General features: G+C 31.1%; 1 protein-coding gene across 1 annotated transcript; it reads right to left on the bottom strand.

Moving 5' to 3' along the window:
• Positions 1 to 294: 294 nt before the first annotated feature.
• Positions 295 to 2,563, bottom strand: LOC114192646 (DEAD-box ATP-dependent RNA helicase 47, mitochondrial). Its single transcript, XM_028082424.1, has one exon. It carries the CDS (start codon positions 2,104 to 2,106, stop codon positions 436 to 438), a length of 1,671 nt encoding a protein of 556 aa, XP_027938225.1. The 5' UTR covers positions 2,107 to 2,563; the 3' UTR covers positions 295 to 435.
• Positions 2,564 to 11,560: the final 8,997 nt, after the last annotated feature.

The raw sequence follows: 11,560 nt of genomic DNA, 5'->3' as shown, positions 1-11,560 counted from the left end.
TTCATGTCAATTTTTTTTTTCTCTCAAAAGGAAAACAGTTAATTGCTATTCTTGCCACTTTTCTTCTGCTTACCAAAGGAGTAATTTTCTGTGACAGATGTTTTTCATTCATAAAAACTGGAAAAAGAAAAAAACTGATTTTACAGAAATCATGTTTTCCAAATTAATCTGTGTCTATGTTGTTCATAAACATAAAGGCAAAAACTCAAAATCCAGTACAGTGATAACTAATTGTATCAATAAGTGGTTATGTGAAACAGATATCAGCTACCCTTATCAGTATGCTCAACTTCAAATGCAAAATACCAGGAAGCTTTTGACGTGTACTCATGTATAAGTTGTCAATAAGTACAATAGGTAAGAAGCAATATGAAGAATTAAACATGGAACATGGAAACTGCATCACTGACTAAATAAGTTGTAAAATATAACACATCAACTTGTAGAAGTGCTTACTGTTTTCTCTTCTTCAGTGACAAGTAGTTTCCCCTCTGAAAAATCACAGGACGCAATTGGAATTCCCAGCTGCTTCTGCAATTTCCTCACAACAAACACTTCTGGTTCTTCACATATGGTTAGCACTGTACCATTCCTACCAAGCCGACCAGTTCGGCCAGCCCGATGTGCATAATGAATTGAATCTGTTGGCAAGTCAAGATTAACCACAAGATCACATTCTGCCACATCCAACCCCCTTGCAGACAATTCATTCGTTACCAGAACTCTCACCTCACCGTTCTTGAATTTCTTCAGGGTTGTTGACCTTGCAAGCTTCCCTAGATCCCCATGTAACTCCACAGCTGTCATCCCACGGGCCTCCAGCTTGAAGACAACATCCTTTAGCTGTTTAGTGTGGTTCATGAAAGCTATCACAAATTTGGCATCCAGTGCATGAATACACCTTCTCAACACATCAACTTTGTGCTGCAACCTTGTCACACAGTAATAGTGTTTCAGCGCAGGTGGCAGACTCTCTACTGCTGCTTGAGACGGCATAGCTGAGCTCGGCAAAGAAGACCGGGATAAACTGACAGGCTCAGAGGGAGAGAAAGTTTCAAGTGGGACAATTTTCTTAGCTTGGACTAGAAGAGGGTCACAACCCCAGCTTCTAGCAGCCCTCACAACAGAAAAGGGCACAGTTGCAGAAACCATGATCAACTGACGCTCATTCTTTGCAGAATTTGAGCTTGGGTCTGCACTTGATCTCCTCCCTACATGCTCCAATATCCGGTGCATATCTTCCCGGAAATTGAAGGACAAGAGTTCATCAACTTCATCCAACACCAAATATCGACATCCATGAGTGCGAAGTTTCCCAGATGCACTTAGCTCTGCTATCCTACCAGGTGTGCCGACAACAATTGCAGGTTTGTTTTTCTTGAGAGCATCTTCCTGCCTGGTTCGGTTGGCACCCCCCACAAGCTGCTGAACCACTCTCTTGTTATCCATTCCTAGCACCTTCTCAAACTCCCTCACTATCTGCATTCCAAGCTCTCTAGAAGGAGCAACAATCACTGCTTCAATTCCCAACTTCTTCCCATTCTCATCACCACCATCATCACCTTTCCCCCTCAGCGGTCCAACAACCGAGAGAAGAGGAAGCAGGTAAGCTAGTGTCTTCCCTGAACCAGTGTAAGACTGAATTATGACATCATGGTTGTTCAGAATGGTGGGAACTGCAGCAGACTGAACTTCGGTCGGAACAGTAAAACCCTCCTTCTCTAACCTCTCAATCAACACATGTGGGAGCCCAAGTTCTGAAAATGACTTTGCAGCAAAAGGGGCAAACTCTATTTGCTGTTTTTCTACAACCCTAATGGCTTTCTTCTTCTTCTCATTAATGTCAAAGGGCTTTCCTTTGCTCTTGAGATTCTCAGAGGGTGAACCAAATGGCTTAACCTTATTAGACTTGCTTCTGTTCTCAGCTTTCGTTTCAGTTTGGAAACCTATGCTAGAGAGGGTGAGGGAACCATGATTAGGTTCCACCTGGCTCATACACGTCACACTAGTGTGCAATAAAACAGACCTAGAAGTGGCCAGAGCCCTTCTCAAGTGGAGTGACTCCCCAACAAGCAGAAGAAACCTAGATGAAATCAAAGCTGGCATCTTTTAAACAATAAAAAAGAACAACCTCGTATATGTCCTGTTCGTCCTCCAAATGGGACTGCTAAAACCCTTTCGAACTAACCTTAAAATCTGCTACTGATAAGAACGAGAAAACCCCAAAAAAAAATCAATCCAAACTTCGAGACAAGCGTGGTGAAAAGATAGAACCTTTTTGGTAATGAAGCTCCAACACGGCTCGGAGGCTGCGCTTCCCCGCTTCCGACGAGGTGCGGACACAGACACTCAACGGGAGCGTCCAAGACACGGTGTCGGACACCCTTCTTTGGGCCAGACACGGCGCTGTTGTCGGACGCGACGGAGAAGACACGGCCCGGTCGTGGGATGCGGAGCTGATAGGGTGGTGAGTTTATACGTTGCTGTAAGCGTTCTTCTTTGCGGGAAAGAGTCCAGAAAAATGAAAGAAGATAGGGGAGATAGAGGCAGATTCTGAACAAGTTTTTAGTGGAGTAATTTAATGTTTTATTAAATTCTGATTTTTATAAAAAGATTTTACATATTTTTTCATTTGCATTATTACTTTCCATTTGAATTTAAAATTTAAATTATTTTTTTTCAATTTAAATTTAAACTTATGTACGATTTATTATATAATTATCATTATATTGTATAAATTTTATTTTTTTTTAATTTGAGATCACTTTTATATTTTTTTTTAAATTATGGACTATAAAGCTACAAATTTATATCTTGAATTTTTTTAATAACAAATTAAAGTCTTATTAAATATAAAACTTAAAAAAACAAATAAAAAATTTTATTTAAAACAATAAATATTAAAATATTAATTATAATATAAAATTAAAAATATAATATAACATTAAATAGTCTAATAATTTGTTATTACTTTTAAAATATATAATATGTTATATTATAATTAACTTTTAATTAGAGATGTGTTTTATTGTTTATTTTTAAAATCAATTATTTTATATCAAATTAATTTATTTGATTTTTATATATTTTTATAGTGAAGCAATAAAGTAAGGAGATACGAACAAAATAAAAATGAGAATATAGAGGTAAAATAAATATTTGGTGTATATCCAAAACATGGCTGAAAATAAAGAAAAAATTTAATTATATTAATTTTTAATTGAATAGTGCTGTGGTATTCCATTTTTGTATTAATTTTTAATAATAATTATATCGATGTTTAATTTAATGAAATAGAGTGACAACATATTATTATTACAACTTTTAATTATATTAACTTTTAGTTAGGTTTAATTTAGGGTGAAAAGGTGATGCAACAAAAAATTAAAAATTAAAAATAAAATATAAATTTATTTTTATGAATTAATGATTGTCCATTGATTTGATACATTTACTCACATGATTGATAACTTATATGATTCATTACTCTTTATGTAAATATTTGTATTAATTAAGTTGATTTGTTTCCTTTATGGCTTACATGTTATATGTATAAATAGGACTCGTCCTATCAATAATACACAAATGAAGTGCTCCATATTCTCTCATTTGTTATTCTTTATTGTTCCTTCTCTAATATCTATATTTATTATTCTCTATTATTCTCTCTGTTATTCGCTTTGTTTCATAACACGTTATCAGCATGATGCTCCAATCGACTGGACTAGTGGAACGACAGTGCTCTGCGTGTCTCAATCCAAGCTCTTTCAAATTCTTTCTCAATTTATAATTTTACCTTATATTCTTCATCTTGTGATAAGAATTGTTTGACTTTATCAATTTTCATCTCCGTCTTTTTATTTTTATGTTTATTATGACGGTGATTATTATTATTATTTTGATGATGATGATTATTATTAATATTATTATTTTATGTGCTGGTTCTAAACACGCAAAACGTTCCAAAAGTGACCCTTGATATTACAAGGAAGAATTTCTTATATTGAATTTTAAATGTTGAAATACATTTAGATGCAATGGATATTGGGATACCATTAAATAAAGAAATAAAGCATATAACACGTTATCAGCATGATGCTCCAATCGACTGGACTAGTGGAACGACAGTGCTCTGCGTGTCTCAATCCAAGCTCTTTCAAATTCTTTCTCAATTTATAATTTTACCTTATATTCTTCATCTTGTGATAAGAATTGTTTGACTTTATCAATTTTCATCTCCGTCTTTTTATTTTTATGTTTATTATGACTTTATGTTTATTCTCTCTGTTATTCGCTTTGTTTCATAACACGTTATCAGCATGATGCTCCAATCGACTGGACTAGTGGAACGACAGTGCTCTGCGTGTCTCAATCCAAGCTCTTTCAAATTCTTTCTCAATTTATAATTTTACCTTATATTCTTCATCTTGTGATAAGAATTGTTTGACTTTATCAATTTTCATCTCCGTCTTTTATTTTTATGTTTATTATGACGGTGATTATTATTATTATTTTGATGATGATGATTATTATTAATATTATTATTTTATGTGCTGGTTCTAAACACGCAAAACGTTCCAAAAGTGACCCTTGATATTACAAGGAAGAATTTCTTATATTGAATTTTAAATGTTGAAATACATTTAGATGCAATGGATATTGGGATACCATTAAATAAAGAAATAAAGCATATAACACGTTATCAGCATGATGCTCCAATCGACTGGACTAGTGGAACGACAGTGCTCTGCGTGTCTCAATCCAAGCTCTTTCAAATTCTTTCTCAATTTATAATTTTACCTTATATTCTTCATCTTGTGATAAGAATTGTTTGACTTTATCAATTTTCATCTCCGTCTTTTTATTTTTATGTTTATTATGACTTTATGTTTATTCTCTCTGTTATTCGCTTTGTTTCATAACACGTTATCAGCATGATGCTCCAATCGACTGGACTAGTGGAACGACAGTGCTCTGCGTGTCTCAATCCAAGCTCTTTCAAATTCTTTCTCAATTTATAATTTTACCTTATATTCTTCATCTTGTGATAAGAATTGTTTGACTTTATCAATTTTCATCTCCGTCTTTTTATTTTTATGTTTATTATGACGGTGATTATTATTATTATTTTGATGATGATGATTATTATTAATATTATTATTTTATGTGCTGGTTCTAAACACGCAAAACGTTCCAAAAGTGACCCTTGATATTACAAGGAAGAATTTCTTATATTGAATTTTAAATGTTGAAATACATTTAGATGCAATGGATATTGGGATACCATTAAATAAAGAAATAAAGCATATAACACGTTATCAGCATGATGCTCCAATCGATTGGACTAGTGGAACGACAGTGCTCTGCGTGTCTCAATCCAAGCTCTTTCAAATTCTTTCTCAATTTATAATTTTACCTTATATTCTTCATCTTGTGATAAGAATTGTTTGACTTTATCAATTTTCATCTCCGTCTTTTTATTTTTATGTTTATTATGACTTTATGTTTATTCTCTCTGTTATTTTAAATGTTGAAATACATTTAGATGCAATGGATATTGGGATACCATTAAATAAAGAAATAAAGCATATAAGCAACTAATTTGCTCATGCGACAAAAATATTGTGAAAAGAGATTTCACAAATATTATGAATTTATTTCATGCCTATGTACGACTGGCTGGACAAAGCAATAAAGTTTTTGATGAAAAAGCAATAAACCTACTCCATTCCCAGAAGTGAATGTAGCAATAAATATTATGAATTTATTTCATGCCTTTGTATGAATGAACAAAACAATGAGTTTTTGATAGAAAATCATGAAACCTGTCCAAATTGGTTCTGCTCCATTTCCAGAAGTGAATGCAGCAACATTTGATTTATATTTTCATGATCGTGATCGTGATATTGATTATGGAGATGATTATAAAGAAAATTTTAAAGACACATTTTGTCACTAGAGGTGACACAATAATGTGAAAAAGGGAAAAAGAAAATGTGAAAAAATTGACAAAAAGATTAAAGTATATATTATCATTACGGTGGTAAAGGCCATTTGAGTTGTACTTATTGTACACCAAAGCATCTTACAAATAATGAGAAGAACATAGAAACACACTTTGCTTATGAATATAGTGATTCTGATTATGGCCATATGGATGCTACTCATCTTGATATTATTATTTTCTTTGCTAAAGCCAATTGAACCATTGATTACCTCATTGATCATGAAAGTGTTAAAAAAAATCTCATATTGATATTTACGTTTATATGAAAAACGAATGTTTGCACTAGTACCAAAGGATATGTGTCTTATTGATAGTGCAACAACTTATACAATTCTCAAGAGTAATAAATTTTTCCCTTGTTTGATAATGTGAGACATCAATGTTAGTATTATTTATAGTACTACAAATATATTTAAAGACTCTAGAAGAGCTATTATATTTCTGCCAAGAAGTTGAATAGAAACTTATTAAGTTTCAAGAATATTTGTCTAAATGGATATTATATTGAGACAAACAATGAAAAAAATATGAAATATCTTTATATATCTACGGTTGAGTTGAAAAAAAAATGTATATTAGAGAAATTATCAACTTTCTCTTATAATTTATACTACACGTATATTAGTACAATTGAAATGCATGTCATGGTAAACTAGAAGTTTACGAATCAAAATGAATGTCTTGTTTGACATGATCAGTTGGATGATTTATACTATGCATATATTAGTACAATTAAAAGGCATTTCATGGTAAACCAGAAGTTTACGAACCAAAATGAATTCCTTGTTTGGTATGATCAGTTAGGTCATCCTGAATCTATTATGATGCGAAAAAAAGGGGTTCAAAAACTCATGTTGACACCCACTTAAGAGTCAAGAAACTTATTCAGACCAATGAGTTCTCATGTACTATACGTTCACAAATTGATAATTAGACCATCACCAGAAAAATTAAAAATGAGTCAATCTCATTTTTAGGACGAATACAGGGTGATATTTGTGGTCCAATACACCTATCATGTGGAACATTTATATATTTCATGGTTTTAATTGATGCATCAACTAAATGATCACATTTGTTTATTATCAACTCGTAATCAAGTAATTGCAAAGTTATTAGTACAGTTAAGAGCTCACTTCCCAGATTATTTGATTTAGAAAATTTGTTTTGATAATACTAGTGAAATTACATCTTATGCTTTTCATGAGTATCGTATATCAATTGGAATTAAAGTTAAACATCCAATAACACATGTTGATACTCAAAATAGACTTGCAAATTCATTACTAAAATGTCTAAAATTGATTGCAAGACCATTACTTACGAGAGTTAATCTTCCAATGGCTACTTGGAAATATGCAATTTCGCATGTTGCATTATTGATTCGCATCAAGCCAATAAGTTATCACAAATACTCTATTATGTAGTTGGTTTTTGGTTAGTGACCTAATATTCTCATGTAAGAATTTTTGAGTGTGGTGTATATGTTTCAATTTTCCCACAAAAAAGGACTATGATAGGTCCTTAGAGATGATTGAGAATATATGTTGGATATGATCCTCCCTCAATAATAAAATATCTTGAATTACTAACAAGAGACTTATTTACAGTTCGACTTATTTATAGTTCGACTTTTCGACTGTCACTTTGATGAATAAGTTTTTCCAACATTAGGGGGAGAAAGAAAACAATTTGAAAAGAATATTGGTTGGAATGAATTATCATTATCTTATCTTGATCCTCGTACAAAAGAATGTGAACTAGAAGTTCAAAGGATAATTCATTTACAAAATTAGTCTATCAATTACCAAATATTCTTATTGACAGAAAGGGTAATCAAATTATATATACCAACTGCTAATGCTCTGAGTATATTTGATATTATTTCATAACACGCCTGAAGCATGGTAGGCTTGTTAGTTCCAAAGACACGTTTGAAGCGTGGTAAGCCTAATCGAAAAGGTTGAAATTCCAAAAGATTCATTTGACATAATTAATGGTTCGGTTCCATAAGAACCTCAGGTACCTGAAATTGTTAAAAATGATGAGATCTCAATAAATTATGTCATGAATCATATAATATGGAACCAAAAGGAAGTTAACATTGATGAAACTTTTACTTATAACATAGTGATGCATGCTATGAATGACAATGATGATCAATAAGCAATGATCATTGAAAATTGTCGGCAAAGAAAAGATTGGCCAAAATAAAAATATGCAAAGAAGCATAATTATATTTGCTTGCTAAATGAAAGGTTCTTGGACGTATAGTTTGCACACCTAAAGTTGTAAAACCTGTTGGGTACATATGGATTTTTGTGCAAAAATCAAATTAAGAATGATGAAATTGTTAAATACAAAACACAATTGGTTGCTCATGGTTGTTCATAAAACCTTGTATTGATTTGTGAAAAAGCATATTCACTAGTATTGGATGCAACAACATTGCAATATTCGATTATCCTAGTTGCACAACAAGGTTTGCATTTACATCTAATAGATGATGTTACAACCTATTCGTACGGTTCTTTTGAGAATGAGAATCATATTTATATGAAAATCCCTGAAGGATTTTATTTGCTCAACAAGACAAATTCTAAAGAGGGTTATTCAATAAAATTGAACATGCTATTTTATTGATTAAAGCAATCAGGACATGTGTGTCATAACCGTCTTATTGAATACTTATTAAAATAAGGATATAAAAATGATCCTATTTGTTCTTGTATTTATATGAAATAATCCAAAAATGAATTTTCCATAATTATTGTTTATGTAGATTACATAAAGTCTTATTTGAAATTAGAAATTGAATATTTAAATAAAGGTGTTTTTATACACCAAGAGGCTTATATAATTAATGTGCTTAAAATGTTCTAAATGGAAAAGTCATGTCCATTATGCACTCCAATAGTTGTGAGGTCGTTAGATCTTGATAAAGACTCTTCTTAGACCTCAAGAAAATGATGAAGATTTTCTTGATCCAAAAGCACCATATCTTAGTGTCATAGAAACACTAATGTATCTTGCTAATTATACTCGATATAATATTGCATTTGTTGTAAATTTGTTAAGCAAGATATAGTTCTTCAATTAAAAGAAGAAAATGATTTGGATTAAAAATATACTTCGTTACTTTAAGGGTACTACGAATATGAACTTATTCCATCCAAATGATTCAGATTCAGACGAATGAGTTATATATATGCATGTTATTTTACATATTCTCACAATGTCACAATGGTTGATCACAAATAAGATGTTTGTTTACATGTGGTAGCACAATGGTTTCATGAAGGTATATGAAATAAACCATTGTAGCAACATCGTCTAATCATACAAAATTACGAGGAAAGTTGTGAATATGTTTAGCTAAGGTCTATAATTCAACATGTGCAAGAAACTTGTGACTATCCCCAACAAAGATGGAATCAATAACAATATATGAAGACAATAGTGTATTGTTCAATTGAAAGGATGATATAGATATCCAAAAATTCATTCCTGTGAAAATATGGCAAGTATATTAATGAAGATTTTGCCAAGAAGAACTTTTGAGCAAATGATTCACAAGTTCGGACTCTGTCACCTTAATGATGTAAGTTTACATGAGGGGGAGAAATAGAATATGTGATGAACAATATTGTATTAAAGAATACAAAATGTTGTACTCTTTTTCCTTCACTAGGTTTTTTTATCCCAAAGGGTTTTTTCCTAGTAAGGTTTTAACTAGGCACATTCTTTTATCAATGGACACTAAAGAGGGAGTGTTATGAATTAATGATTGTTCATTGATTTGATACATTTACTCACATGATTGATACTCATATGATTCATTACTCTTTATGTAAATATTTGTATTAACTAAGTTGATTTGTTTCCTTTATGGATTACATGTTGTATCTATAAATAAGACTCTTCCTATCAATAATAATACAAGATAAGTTGCCCCCTATTCTCTCATTCTCTATTCTCATTGTTCCTTCTCTATTATCCATATCTATTATTCTCTCTGTTATTTGCTTTATTTCATAACAGTAAAAATTTTATTGATTTTTTTATGTTACAATTATGTGTAAAATCTTAATTCGCGAAAATCAGGTCAGATCAACTCGCCACCATAAAACGAGTCAGGAATTGTTACATGTCTCTTTACAAAACAAACTAACAAGTTGACTTGCTGATCCAACACTTTTTTTTTAAAATTTTTAAAATATTTTTTTTTTATTTTTATTTTTAAAATTTGTTAATATATATACATATAAATAAATATTAAAAGTATATTTAATCATATAAATATTTTTTGAGCTTTTAATTGATTAATTAATGTTTTTAATTGAATAAATTCAAGTAATTATTACATTTACATATTAAATTACTCTAATATAATTAATAATTGGAACTTAATTTGTAAGTGTCGATAATTGAAACTTAATTTATGTTCTAAGCACATAAATTACAATACTATTGTATATTTACATCTTTAAAGAAAAATATCATATAAAAGATTTAATCTTTTAAATTATTTTGATTTTGATTTTTAATTTATAAAAAAAAAAAAGCTAGCGGGACAGGACAGGCTAGCCCGCCTTTAGCCCACCAATTTGGTGGGTTAGGTTTGTTGGGCCAAAATAGACTAGCAGATTGAAAATTCTAACCCAGCCCATCATGTTTTAACAGACTGACAAGCTGGCCCACATGTCACGATATATTTTGTCACCCCTAGGTTTTAAGCTTAATTTCATTTTGCATAGTAGAGCTTCATGAGAAATAATGTGGGGTTATTGTAGTACAAAGAAGGGAAATTATGTGTAGGAGAACTTGAATGGAGACATTGTGAATATTTGGTTATTAAAAGGCATGGTTTGGTGTTATATAAAATACAAATGAGTATAGGGATATGTACTCTGTAATGGCAAGGAACAAAATGAGGATGAAATGGAGGATGAGTTGCCCTTTAGTATAAATGATGTTGATATTAGGTTAAAATATACATTTAGTACCTATTTTCGTTAAAAAGGTCAATTTAATCTTTTTTTTTTCAATTTGGTCTCGATTTTCGTCAATTTTATTCAATTAGATCCTTTTGGGATAACACCATTTAAGGCCCTAACGACATAGTGTACATGTGACATTTTACTATTATATGGATGATAGAATATAATTATTTTCTTTTTCGTTTATTATTTTTAATAAGAATTTTTGACGTGGCTTATGTTTAATGAAAAAAAAGTGAAATTAAAATGGTTGAAATTTTTGCTTTACTAACATTTTTTTTACGTGGCTTGTTTTTAACGAAAAGAAAGAAGGGAAATTATAATGGTTATAATATTTAGGGCTTTTCATTTGTGAAATTGGGGTTTAGGGTTACAGCGAGTTATGGGACTTGGTTAAGGTGCGTTTGTGTGACGATAAAAAATAAATAGATAAATAGGAATGAGAACTAAATATAAATTAAAATGAGGTTAGGGACACCTCACTTAAGGTAAATATAGAGATAAAAATAATTATGAACAGATAAAAAAAATAATTAAAGTAAAAAGATAAAAT

The sequence above is a fragment of the Vigna unguiculata genome, chromosome 1 (assembly GCF_004118075.2).
Source record: "Vigna unguiculata cultivar IT97K-499-35 chromosome 1, ASM411807v1, whole genome shotgun sequence".
Classification (NCBI taxonomy): Eukaryota; Viridiplantae; Streptophyta; class Magnoliopsida; order Fabales; family Fabaceae; genus Vigna; species Vigna unguiculata.
Note: the sequence above shows the minus strand (reverse complement) of the source record. Positions and strands in the feature narration are given on the sequence as shown.